The sequence below is a fragment of the Charadrius vociferus genome, unplaced genomic scaffold, assembly GCF_000708025.1.
Source record: "Charadrius vociferus isolate BGI_N301 unplaced genomic scaffold, ASM70802v2 scaffold744, whole genome shotgun sequence".
Lineage (NCBI taxonomy): Eukaryota > Metazoa > Chordata > Aves > Charadriiformes > Charadriidae > Charadrius > Charadrius vociferus.
In genome coordinates this window covers 35,717-49,080 of record NW_009648252.1, presented here as the reverse complement: position 1 = coordinate 49,080, position 13,364 = coordinate 35,717, and the positions used below count along the sequence as shown (strand labels likewise).

The following is a 13,364-nucleotide window of genomic DNA, read 5'->3' as shown; positions in this document are numbered from 1 at the left end:
CAGGAATAGAGAGGTAGTATTACGTCTATATAAAGTATTGATGAGACAATTAGAATATTTGTTTCTGGGCTTTGAAGTTTGATACAGTCACAGCAGAATTAAAACGTGCTGTTCTCAGATTAACGTCACCAAAGATAGGAAAACAGACCATATCATTTGCAGCTTTTCCAAAAGGGTTGCATCATATGCAGAAACTCCTGTGTATGTGTTACATGCAGATTAATTATTCCTTTTATCTCAACATATTGAGTTTTCTAGTTTACTATTAAATATTTTGTGTGAAAAACTAGTAAATCCAAATATATACTTTTTGTTTTAAAAAAATGAAAAAAAAAAGTGGAAGAATACTCACAGTGTGTATATGCTTCCGTATCAGAGCAGGATTTGAGTTTGTTTTGGTACTCAATATGAAATTCTCTTTCAGTACATGTCAGAGGGAAAAAAAAATGTTGTGAGAAGATCTATGGGCATCACAGTGTCGAAATCTATATACATGTATTGTAGAAGTACAGGCAAGACAGATGATCTATGATGATAACTCTAATTTTCAGTAATAATTTATTTTTAAATTTTAGCTGGATATTTAATGGATTCATGTTGCTTATGCTTGCCTAATAGTAGTATGTGTAACAAAGGTGAAATTAATTCATTTTCCCTTTTTTGTTTCTCTTAGAAGCAGTCCCCCTCTGCTGATGCATCAAAAACACAAATTATGAAGGCATCTGAGACAAAGGTACGAATTCTTGAGAAACTCATGCTTGTACTTAAGCGCAAACATACGAAGCAATGAAATTTCTTTTTTAGTACTGATACTGAGTAACTTTACTTTGCATATTTCTTCTCTACAACTTTGTTTTCTCTTAAAAAAAAATCTAAAAAAATGCTGTACAGAGTGCTCAGAGGATTTTATGACAGCAATACTAATTTTAACTTGAGCTCAGTCACACTTTGTGGCATGTACATAGCTCCCCCCAGTGTAATCACAGGGCTATTCACCTAGTGATAGTTTTTCACATATTCAAAGAATTCAGGACAAGTGTCAGCTTTTAGTGTACGTACAATTGCATCGTCTCGCTAATCTCGTACACTTGTCTGTCTGACAGCTTCCTTGCCTTTGTCCCTTGTGCTTGTTCTGTCTTGCCTTATGACTAGAACTTCTTTAGAGTCGAAGCCGTGTCATCAATCGTGTACTTTAGTTGTTAGAAGAGAGTCATAATCCCCAGTACACCTCAGTTGCCTAACAGAATTTACGTATGTTATTCAAACAAATGAGTAATGATTCTCCTCCTCCTTCATTTTCCATAATCATAGCAGTGAAACCAACAAGAACACTGAATATCACACTAGACCAGCAGGGACTTGTGCAGTGGTAAAACTCGGGTCTGCTTGTGCCTTGTGTAAACACGGATGAGGGAACGGCTGGAGTCAGAGCGGTGAGGTCAGGAGAGGCTTCTGGGGGTCATCTGGTCCAGCCCTGGCATCCAGGCGGAGCCCCCTCTGCAGGTGAATCTGACTGCGCAGGGCCTTGCCGGACAAACTTTGCGTGTCTGCAAGGGTGCAGGTTACACAGCGTCTCTGGGGAGCCGGTTCTGATGTTTCATCACCTTCATGATGGTGATTTTCTTTCCTTTTGTCAAACGGGAGGTTCCTTTGCTGCAACTTTTATCTGTTGCCTGTTGTCATTTTACCATGTGTCTGTGAGAAGAGTCTTGGTCCATCTCCTCTGTATTTGAAATTAACCAGTACATTCCCCTTAACCTTTTAAAACCCTTATCCTCCACGCACACATGTAATACACTGGTAGCTCGCTGCTGGATGACAGTTAAACCATTTCCATTTGTGCATGGTCATCATCACTCGTAGATGATGGTACCTGCAAGTCTCCAGTTTCATCTTCCAGTTACGTTTGTGAGCGAATTCATTTGTGTGGTATTCGTTACTGGTGCTGTTCTCCATACGGCTGAACCCAGCCAGCTATCTAAAAATAGTTGTGGTCTTTCCCTGCTTGAGATTTGAAATAACTCTGGAAGAATGTGGTAAATTTCTAATCAGATCTTTAAAACTGGTGTTGCAAGAGGAGACAGAAATAGAGTAGCAGAGGCATGCTTCAGTGCTGTGAGACTGGTAAACAGCCGTCCCTTCGAGACAGTGTCCGCCAGTGTCCCGCGTGTGCATGGACACGTCTGGTGGCTTAATCACCACCGGACTCACTGCCCCCTCTCCGTGGGGTGGGGGAAGACTTGGAAGAGTGAACGTGAGAAAACTCCTGGGCTGAGATAACAGCAGTTTAATAATTGAATTAAAATAAAATAATAATAATTAAAAAAATAACCAAAAGGAAAATAACACAGAAATAAATCCCAAGGAAGACGAGTGATGCAAATAAAAAAACAGTTGCTCCCCACCAACCGACTGATGCCCAGCCTGTTCCCAAACAGCAGCAGCTACTCCTGGGCCAAATCCCCCCCCAGTTCATATGCTGAGCGTGACGCCATATGGTATGGAATACAGCTTTGGCCGGTCTGGGTGGTTGTCCTGTCTGTGCCCCCTCCCAGCTGCTTGCGCACCTCCAGCAGCCTGCGCGCTGGCAGGGCAGCAGAAGCAGAAAAGAACTTGACAACAACTAAAACTCAGTGTGTTATCGATATTACTCTCCTGCTAAATCCAAAGCACAGCACGGCACCAGCTGCTACGAAGAAACCTAACTCAGCTGAAACCAGGACAACGTGTAAGACAATGTTTTCTTTTCACGTCAGTTGCATTACTAATGCCTTCCTCCTGCTGGACGAAGCAAAATCATCTGCATTTTGACAGTAGACTCCTTTGAGAAGAAATAAGGTTGCTGAGTCACTTCCGTTTCAAGACCTAAATTTCTTGCAAATTAACAACTCTTTCCTAATTGCTATAACCACACCTCATTTGTCTTTCTTAGAGTCTCTTCAGTGTGCAGCTACTCTTAAACATGCTCTGAACCTCTCTTTAGCTTTCAGTGCTGTGTATGTGAATCCTTTGTCTCCAGTTCACCCTCAGCCTTGCCCCTCTGAGAAAGCCGTGAGTTACCGCAGCTGAGGAAGGAATGTGGAACTTCTTGCCGTGCAGGCGAGTGGCGGGTGAGGTGGAAGGGTTGGAGGACCAGGGTGGAGAGCAGGCGCCCATGATGCCACTGCAGGGGTGGAGGAGGCAGGCTGCTGCCGCTGCCACCACAAGAACACATCCCATTTGGCTTTCTTCCTTTTGCACGCGTTTGTGCAACTGCCCTGTAAACTGGGGGATGAGTTAAAGAGTATTCTTTTGCTTTCCTGGGCTATTTTTCAGTTTCCTGAGTCAGTGTGAAATGCAGCTGGTCAGGCAGCGTCACAGTGCAGGTGGAAGCAGGCAGCAAACGGGGAGGTGGAACATCTTTTTCCCTGTAGGAGTTCAGTGTACGCTGTAAACATGGTTTGGCTTCAGGCTGTGACTGCTCACAACTGACTGGTTAAAGGATGACGGAACAGCTGCCTTTGAAAGTACGGTCTTGTACTAAAATGGTTGGTTTGACTTGCCTGGTATAATGTTTGTTTAAATTGGATTTGAACTTTGTTATTGCTAAAAGTGTTTCTAAATAGATGTGTCTGCCTGTGTATGTGGGCATGTATGTGTTCACGGTCACGTGTTTTAATGTGGCCTTATCATCTTCATGTGTGTTTCAGCCTTGAATGAAAGCATTGCCCATATATGCCCATACATTCTTCAGCATTGTCATCAATAAATTTATAGTATGAGCAATTCTGCACATTTTAAAAGATATACAAGAATAATGAATAATGCATACCCTACACAAAAAAGACATTATTTAGTAAAACAATATTTACAATATTAAAAAAACCCAACCAACCAACCAACAACAAAAAAAACCACCCAGAAGGCATGCAGTTGCTAATAACTGGTTTGGCAGGCTGAGAATTTGAATTTATGTTTTGTACAGCTGTTGTGGGGTGTTGACAGAAATGCAAGTGAATATGTTTTTTTGTCCTGCAAAAAAGGTGTGTTTAGTGTTTGCTCTTCTTCTGAAAAGCACTTAAGCAAAACCGAATTTGTACTCTAACAGCAGGGCACTTAAAAGTCCTGATCAGGCAGCAGTCCCACAGCAGGAGGGGTCGGACTCTGTGTTCCTTGAAGCTCATGCTTGCACTCCCGTTACATTTCTTTGCAGCTTTGCTGCTGAAGGACATCGCATGTCTGACTGAGTCTTTGCTTTAGATGTTACATAAATATGTCCAACCTTTTTTAGCTTAAAAACTGTGAAAATTTAGGAATAGCTTTTCAATATAAGGTTATTTAGTGTACAGGTACACAAATGGATGTACGTGTCTTTGAGTTTACTGTATGGTGGTTGTGTAATGAGGATATACAAGTGGGAGCTTATAAAGTTTGACTGAACCTGAGAAATACTGTGTTTTAATCTGGTTAAACGTCAAGAGAAAATCCAAAGGGAGGAATCTGAGAGGCTAAGTGATTATTTTGTTTTTATTTATTATTTTAAATTTTGTCCCCACTTTGGAGTTTAGGACATTTTTGACATCCTTCTCTGTCAATATTTTACATTCTGTGACTGACTTACTTGTGGTGTTGTGTTCTTTACTGTGGTCTACAGCTTCGAGACCTTTGCCAAGCTTATGCCTGGGCATCTATGTTTTTATGAATGTTCAGGATTTCCCAACCAAGTGTGTGTGGTTCAGTGCATGGGTGTGAATAGTTGCATAACAAATGGTAAAAAAATTTAGCAAATTTCTCTGTGTGGTCAGCTAGCAAAGAGAAGCTGGATATATCTAAATGGTGATTAATGGTTGGCAGCTGAAATGAAAACATTACAAAACAAAGAAAAAATTTAAATTACCGCCTAGTGGAATTTTTTAGGGGGTATTCACTGGCTTCTAATAGGCTGCTCAGGAAAAGCACCTGTTATTTGTCTCCTAGTAATGTTAAATATGCTCGGTGTATCAGCCGGATGGAGGGCTTCTCTCTGTGGCCCATTATTTCCCAGGCAGAGTTCAGCACTCCTCTGCTGCAGGTGGACAGTGTGACACAATACCGGTGTCCCCCACCGGTACCAGGGGCAGCGGAGGGATAGCAGCGCCGAGGGGGAAAGGGCCGGGCCGTCAGCGTCTGCGTGTCCAAGCCAGGGCAGACCAGACCGTCCTCCATGGCGGGGTCCATGTGCCCCCCTGGCCGGTCAGCAGACGGAGCTTCTGAGGGTCACCCAGTTACAGCCTTTGCTTTGGCGTCTCCAGTAGCCACACTGGCTATTTCTGTGTTAATTGTAGCACAGCTGAAGTAGCAAGAGCGAGAAACAATAGTAAGAAAACTATGGTGATGAGGCTGGCATTTTCATTTTTCTTTCTTCTTATCAGACACAACTATTCTTTAGTTTTCCAGTATTTGTTCTTACGTGTTTCCACTAGTAGTAATTTATTGCTTACTGTTCTTTGGCTTGAGGTGAATCACAGGAATCAATTTCATGGCATGGCTGCATAAAATTTTCCGGTGTAAATCAAACCATTCATTATATTTGTCTAATATCTTCTTTCCCTCTCTTTTCAGCCCTTCATATGAGGGGAGAGTGTGTGTGTGTGTGTGTGTGTGTGTTGCACACATTAGAGCGCTCTTCAGTTGCTGGAATGGAGATCTGTGCCAGGATGTTGTAAACAGCAAGATGAATGCACAGTATATTAGTTACATAGCATGAGTGCTCGTGAGTGTGAACCTGTCTGATTGTTTTCTTTAAATAAGCTGACCCCTTAGAAATAACCAAGCATATTAATCTCTGTCTGAATGTATGTTCCTTATATTTCAGTCTGCACCAAAAACAGAACCTGGAAAAACCACACAGTCAACCAAGGTAAATACATATCTTTCACCTTTGGCAAGGTGTTGTACTTTGGTCTTTGACTAACTTTGAAAAAAGAGGCTGAATTCTTTGCTACTACTGTGCCACATGAAACTGCCATGTGATTACTAACATACACAGGTATGCAAAAGAGCTACGAGCTGGCCGGTGTGGAAATGCAGTGTTTTGGGGAAACAGTCAGGATGCTTTACTGCTTCATAACAGCTTAAGTGTTCTGGTAACCGTCTTCAAATCCATCTTGTGCTTATTTGAATTGGTGTAGGTCATGTTTCGTAGCACTGAATGGTGGTAAGTGTAAACGATCTCAATTTTTTATTTGATGACAGCCAACAGATCCTCAAAATAAACAGCCGTCTGAAGAGAAGCAAAAGGAACCCAGTGGTGTAAGTTGTACAATTTCTCTCTCTCTCTTCTCCCCTCTCTCTCCCTCTTCATCCCCCAGGCTTCCTGTGGTATTTCTCTTATTTCTTTTTTTTTTTTTTTTAAAAAAAAAGCAAACAAAAACAAAGCAAACAAAGCTAGACCATATGTATTTCCTTATCTAATTACAATAGTTTATCTCTACACAGGCAAAAAGCCAAACCTCACCTTCTATGACAACAACTTCTAAACCAAATAATACAGGAAAAGTAACTACAACTCCGACTGACCAGCCTCAACCAGCAACCTCCACAGAGACAGCAAAGGTAAAGTAGAAGTAGCAATCCAGTTTTTATTATTTACGTTGTTGTGGGGGTTAGAAATTCACATCAAGATCAATTCTTATTCTGAATATTGTAAAGCAAGACTAGGCTCCCAAAAATCACAGTGTGGAAAAGTTCAAAAGCTGTCTTGTGTCTAAAGGTTTGTATGACAAGTCCTTGTCCTGCTTCAAAATCTGGAACTTAGGAACTGCTCACTTTACCCACTAATTAACTTAAACAACATCCTGAATGTGCCACTTCCAGCTAACCTGTGACAGCATTAATGGGTAAGCATCAGCTGCAGATCGAGCGGCATAGCCAGGTGGTGCTGGTAGTTTGTGCTGCGGATTTGGTGATCCTGATGTGCATCCACCTTTTGTTGTCCTCTTCGTACATCAGTTTTTATTGTCCAGCACACTCTGGCTGTTAGCTAAGCAAGCGACATTATCACAACTGTAGGTCTGTTCCCGTGTGTCACGTGTGTGGGGCTCCCATCACTCCTGTACGCCTTTTGCACATTCCTTGCAGCTACATGGGCGTAATTGGTTCTTTGTCAGTCTCTTCCCTTGCCCCTTCGCTGCTGAGGGTGAACAGAAGGGTCTGTCTGGTCAGTCAAGCAAATGCTTTGTTCATATGAGCAGTGCCGTCATGGAGCTCCTTCACCTGTGGACTTTCAGGCATGTTTGTAGTGTGTTGGCTCCAAATGCAGCAGGTCAGCAGGGTATCCATTTTCAGTAAGGCAGCCTGTACGCCCTGACTGCCAGACTCCGAAACAAACTAGGAAGAGAAAGGTTGAGGAAAAAGTTGGGGAGGGCTCATTTCAGGGGGCAAGTGTAGAAAAAGCTAGAGCAAAAGCATGTAGTAAAGTCAGGATCATATTTTTGGTGTACACGTATCGAGGTGACTACTCTAGAGTAACATGAAGGACTCCTGCAGCTCTACTACAGCCCACTTTTTTTGCAGGAAGTGAGCGTGTCAGTAATGCAAAGTCTGCGTTTTGTGTTGGTGTTGCTCCTGCACTAACCCCCTGTAGCAGTTTTCACCCTGCCTATTTGAGCAGTGTTTGCTGCTGGTGCTAATGGTGTATTGAGAACTATCCGGTGCAAGCGAAGGCTTTTGAAAGAGACTTGGAAGGGGCCTCGTAGTCTTTAGGCACTGCAGATTTCTTTTACTCGCAAAGTAAAAGAAAGAGGTAAAGTACTTAAAATTGCATGCTTGCTTTCTCACATCAGAGTCACACTGTGTGTGTCTGTTTAGTATCGCTGGTAGGTGGTAGCTCCCTCTGCCCAAGCACCTGGATGCTGTGCAGGTGTGTAAGCCAGTTGCTGAGTGCAAAAACATAAGTGCAGCCTCGAACTTGGATGTTTTAGGCTGGGCTTAGTACCATGCAAGCTGCAGCTACTCAAATTCCATACCACTCAGCCAGTAGGTAGAACCAGCGTATCTTTTTCATGCGAAGTATAGATGAAGAGGGACAATAGGTATGCATGCCTGAGCAGAACATCTCTGTTTTACTTTGTTCTTTCTCTAGAATTTTTAACATAGGGCCATATAATAAAGCCGTCTCTTAATTCTTCTCTTATTTCTTCAGCCTAAGTCTGAGAAGATGTCCGTGGCAGCTGGTGCAGCTGGTGCAGGTGCAGTCGGTGCAAGTGTGGTTACTGCACCTGATAAGTCAAGCGCTGAGGTTGGTAGACATAGTCACAGACAAGTTCTTGCCTTTTAAAAATGTTTCAGAGAGTGTTTCTCTCTCTGAAACACTTCAGTTTCAGAAAAAATAAATTGGTAACTGCTGAAGTATTGCTATGTAGTAGTTCTGTATGGTGGTGAAGGACTATCTGATAGAACAGGTGACAAACTAGTGGCGTGTTCTTTGTGTTTTGTCAAATAGGACTTATTTAGAATCACTTCTGCCACAACTAGCATAAAATTAATTACTGTATCGTCAGTTATGTTTGTATATGAATGCATGTATATATGTATATAGATGTATGCATGTATATATGCTGGTATATAAATACAAACAATCTTGTTACTGATTTTGGGGAACAGGTTTAAGAACAGTTCTCACTGTAAAATTGGCAAGAGCAGGAACCTACTGAAAGAAAGCTTTTGGTTTGGTTTCCAGGAGTTTTCTACAGCTTCACCAGATGCTTAAGATTTTTTTTTTCCTTTGTACAGCATGGTAACTTCTATAATGGTCTGCTTATTTTTTAGCCTGGTATGGATGAGTCGGCGCTAGATAGCCTAATAGATACCCTAGGGGGACCTGAAGAAGATGTGCCTACTAGTCCTGTTTACACTGGTCCGGAAGTTACGGTATTTTACATTTTTTATTTTTATTTTTTAGATGATTCATCTCTAGAATATGTAGTTGCTTACTACTACATTGATCCAGTAATTGTCACTTTGATCTGCTAAGAGGTAAAATAGAGTTTGCACAGTTGCGTTTTAGTATTGTTTTCAGTAATACAGAAATGATACAGTTATGTACGTATTGCAGTAGAAGGCAGTAAATTGTCAACAAAGGATGTTGGTTGCTTTTTGAATTGATTTCCAAGCATGGTCTCCAGTGGATTTACAAAAGGCAGTGATGGAGGTATAAGGGAGCGTAAACAACTTAGGAGATTTCACTTCTATCTGAGAAAGAGTAAAACATTGAGAATTTGGGGACGAATGCATACTTTTCTGAGTTAGAATGGGAGAGTAGCATAAGAAGTATTAAGATGACAAGCTCAATGGCTCAGTGTGGTACTCAACTGTGATAAAAATTGTGGAATTCATAGACAGTTAAAATTCAGTCTAGGTACAGCAATGCATTCTGTGGTCTGAGACACTGAAATGGCTTATGGTAGTGCAGAAGGAATCTGGCAGTGGAGATGCAGTTTTGCTAGACGACGTGCACTGTTGAACCTACTAGAGATGCATGTCCATGACACGAGGTTCTGAAAGACACTATATAGTCAAGGTCTAGGACTGGCCCTCTGACCTAGCCAACCCTCACATTTTCTTTACACGAGTATCACTGTAGATAGCTCTACATTAGAAATTTATTTCAATAAACAATAGTACAAAAACTTTAATGTGTGCATTCTTTTCATAGGAAGATATATCTTCAAGATACTTGGAAGAAATGGGTAAACGGGAAGGTAGTCTTCCTCCAGAGTATGTTAAATTATTGAAGGTTAGTGAGTTAAAAAAAGATGTTCTTCATGCATGTTTTCTTTCATATTCTATGTTTTTGCTTCCCATTTACTACAAAATTAATTCTTGTTTTAGAGCAAAGGGGATGGCAAAGATGGAGTCCCACCAAAAGCAGATGAACGAGATGAAGTAAGACTTTCTTTTTTATGTTGGAAGGTGAAAATAACCCAATTGTCATTGCACTCCTAGGAAAATTTAAATGTTGCGTGTCTTCCAAAAATCCCAGGAAGCGGGAGTGGGTTGTGGGGGGGCAGATAACATAGATCCTGATAAAACTAAACAGAACTTGGCACAGATGTTTTTAATAACGAGGTAGGAATTTTCAGGACACTGACTGAAGATGAAACAAGTCAAATAAATGCTTATAGAGATACTGGGTGTAATAACAAAGGGAGGAAACAGTGGCTGTGCATGCAGAGTCTCTTCGTAATAGAAGATCTTTAGCAAAGATTCCTTGAGTTTCTATACTTAGCAAGAGAATTCTTTAAGCCAGCGTAGTTTTACTGTTTATAAGCGTAACATATAAAAATAAAAGTGTATCTGAAAAAATGAATCAACCAGTGAGGGGAACGATCTTCTGTGATGCCAACGTGCTTATGAGGTCATTGTGTGAGTAAGCGTGGAGCACACTCAGATTTTAAACCCAGTTTGACAGCATTGATATTTGAACTGTAATAATCATAACCTAGTTTGCAATTTCTTGCTCAGAAACCAATGACAGATGATGAGCTCGCAGAGGCCCTGTCGTCTGACTTTACCTGTAGTACTGCTTTGGCTGAAGAAAAGAAGACAAGTCTGACAGAGGTATTGCATGCCTTTATTGCAATGAAATATTGCTATTATTATATTAATGTTTTACTTTAAAATTATCTTGACAATTTTCCCCTTCTTTTTATTTTTGCAAATTTTCCTGTAATTTCATCTCTGTCGTAGAAGCCAAGTAAGGAAGGAGAAATTGTGCAAGCACAAGCGGCAAGTTCGGTCAAGTCCTCAGTTCCTTCTAAGGAGAAGAAAACAAAATCAAAAGAGGTATACATAGTCATTCTTTGACTAGTTAACTTCTAATTGAAATTTACCTATTGTGTGTGCCTGATCTTGCAAAGATGCTCATCATCCTAATTTTCATTTGTAAATCCTGTTTATCATACAAAGTATAGGGATAATATGAATTGCCATTGCTCAGACTCTGCTGTACCTTAGAGATCTGGCCTTAATGGGTCAGTTGATTTTCCTTCTGAATTCTCCTGCAGAATAACTGGTTCTCCTGACTAGAGGCAAGAGTAGAAAATGTATGTGTTTTCTTAGCTATGTGAGGTGTGTTTAAAACTTTGATATGGTGTAGTCTTCTCATGTTTTACAAACCTTTCCTTTTTCCTCTGTAGAGGACAAGTGTGACCTTACACATTTTGGGTTTGCCATGTCAAAGCATATGGCAATTGTGTTACAGGATACTGTGCTTTTTTTTTGGTTTTTTTTTTTCTTTCTTTTGTTTTTTAATTTTCCTGTCCCCTTAAGAGGAGATATGTCTTGATTATGCCGTGCTAATCTTAACCATATAATTTGCCATATCCTGCAATGTGATGTTAAGTCTATTTTCTTAATATACAGGAAATTAAAGATGAGGCAGTGGAAGCTCTTCTTGATACTCTTGGTGGACCGGAGCCTGAACCTGAAGAAGATCCTACCCCGGTTGTAGAGGTGTCAGAGGTATAGTCTTACTCCTTTTTACAGCAGCTTTCAGATTGTCCTGTGGAGTCCCAAGTCCTCTTTGTTAGATACTGTACAACCGTGTAAAATAATAACAAAGTGACTTTCGTATCAAAGGACTAGGGAATGTCTGAGTCTTGCATGATTAAGAAAAGTAAGAAATGAAGAAATCCCGAGTAGATACAGGTAGAATAGAATATAATAAGATGGTCTGCAAAATGATGGGCGTTTCCTTTGGCCGTACAAGCATGCATACATAGACCTTCCCCTGTATTAGCTATGGTTCCTCTGTTTTTTGCCCCAAGCACCGGGTGCAATTTATAGCAAGCTTTTGTTTTGCATTTAATTCACTTTTTAGGGCTTTGGTGCATGTACTCCTTTTTCCAGCAAACCCCATTATCTTTCTAATATGGGTCTTAACTTTTGCTGTGGCTTTTAAGTCTTTTGTTTCCCTTCAACAGTTACATTTTAACCAGAGCCCTGCGTTTGCCTGTTAAACTTTTGACTCTTTGGTTTAGTTTTGCAAACTCTGCCGATAACCCTACTAATATCAGTTATTTTCCCCTGTCTTCTCTTACTGCTCAGAGCAAACAAATGACAGGGAAATAGCAGAAAATCATTTGTTGCCGACAGAAGACGTTGGAGCTAAATTTGGACAAAAAAGCGCATGTTGTATTGCAGATTCAGTCTGGACCTTCAGATAGCTTAGTGGATACCTTGCTTCATGAAGGAGGTCCAGAGAATTAAAAGCTGTGTTTCAGTAGCAGTGATGAAAAAAGATACAGAATACAGCTTGTATAGTCAGAGTGATGAAATCCAAGGAAACATGAGGATTTTGTACACCCCTAAAATTCTGAAAGTGCCTGCCACAAAGCAATGACTCTGAATAGTGTCTGAACTTCTTTAGGACTTAAAGTAACATAGCCATACTCACATAGGATATTGATTCTTAAGCCATGACGATTTTATCACAGAAATTTGATTGGAATAAATTGAGGAATTTTAATATCTTGATATATGGAATAATTTTATCTAGTGCTAGTACTCTTCAAACGGTAGGCTGAAGAATCTTGATAGTGAAGTTGAGTGTACTTTGAGTTTTAATTCCTCTAAGTGATTTTTCTGTTCTTTCTTTTTAAGGTAAAAGCTAAAGAGAAAAAAGAAAAAAAGGCTGGAGAACGTGATGATACAATACCTCCAGAATACAGGTTAACACCAGAGTTGGTAAGTTTTTCATATCTCTCTTGCTCTGTAAGTAGGGCACTGCCTCTGATGCTTTCTTTCATCATGGACAGGGAAAGAATGTGGGGAAAACAAGCAATAGTAGTGTTCAGTCAGTGGCTTTTTCCTCTTGGTGATTTCTGTATCTCTAGTTTCCTTCCCTTCCTTTGCCGGCATGACGGGGTTTTCCAGGCATTCTGACCAAAGATCTGATCTTCCCAGGTCATACATTCCTTCTCCAAGAGTGGTGTTACTTGTTGCTGATATTAAAACCTCAGCACTGTAAAATCCATCCCTTTACTGAAGTGCTTGTGGGCATCCTCCTGTAATGTAACCTCAAAACCACTATCTTAAAATGGTATGAAAATTAAGTCATTTTTTCAGATTGTCACTTCAAGTGATGGAGATTTTCAAGGTTAAGCAAAACAGCAATAGAACTGAGATGTGTTTTCCATAAAGTTCAGAATTTCAAGTTTTTGCAACTATTATGAGTATAACTTACGTTAACAAGGTTGCTACGTAAACTGGCCTTGCTGGAACTGAATGTTAACATTCTGTTTTGAAAGGAGCAGTTTTATCCTTGTTTGTATAGATTTCAAGACTGCTTGACTGCAGACCTGGGACTTAACCCCCTATTTGTTCCAGTGCAAAAGTTTGTCTTT

The 13,364-nt window shown here is 40.5% G+C and overlaps 1 protein-coding gene across 1 annotated transcript in view; it reads left to right on the top strand.

Annotated features, from left to right (window-relative positions):
- Positions 1-712: 712 nt before the first annotated feature.
- CAST (calpastatin) overlaps positions 713-13,364 on the top strand; it is a 27,979-nt gene continuing 15,327 nt past the window's right edge. The window contains exons 1-12 of the mRNA XM_009884325.1: positions 713-733; positions 5,834-5,878; positions 6,214-6,270; positions 6,457-6,573; positions 8,162-8,257; positions 8,788-8,889; positions 9,674-9,754; positions 9,850-9,903; positions 10,483-10,578; positions 10,708-10,803; positions 11,383-11,481; positions 12,622-12,705. Of these exons, the coding sequence (XP_009882627.1) occupies positions 713-733; positions 5,834-5,878; positions 6,214-6,270; positions 6,457-6,573; positions 8,162-8,257; positions 8,788-8,889; positions 9,674-9,754; positions 9,850-9,903; positions 10,483-10,578; positions 10,708-10,803; positions 11,383-11,481; positions 12,622-12,705 (948 nt within the window). The remainder of the gene's footprint in view (positions 734-5,833; positions 5,879-6,213; positions 6,271-6,456; positions 6,574-8,161; positions 8,258-8,787; positions 8,890-9,673; positions 9,755-9,849; positions 9,904-10,482; positions 10,579-10,707; positions 10,804-11,382; positions 11,482-12,621; positions 12,706-13,364) is intronic.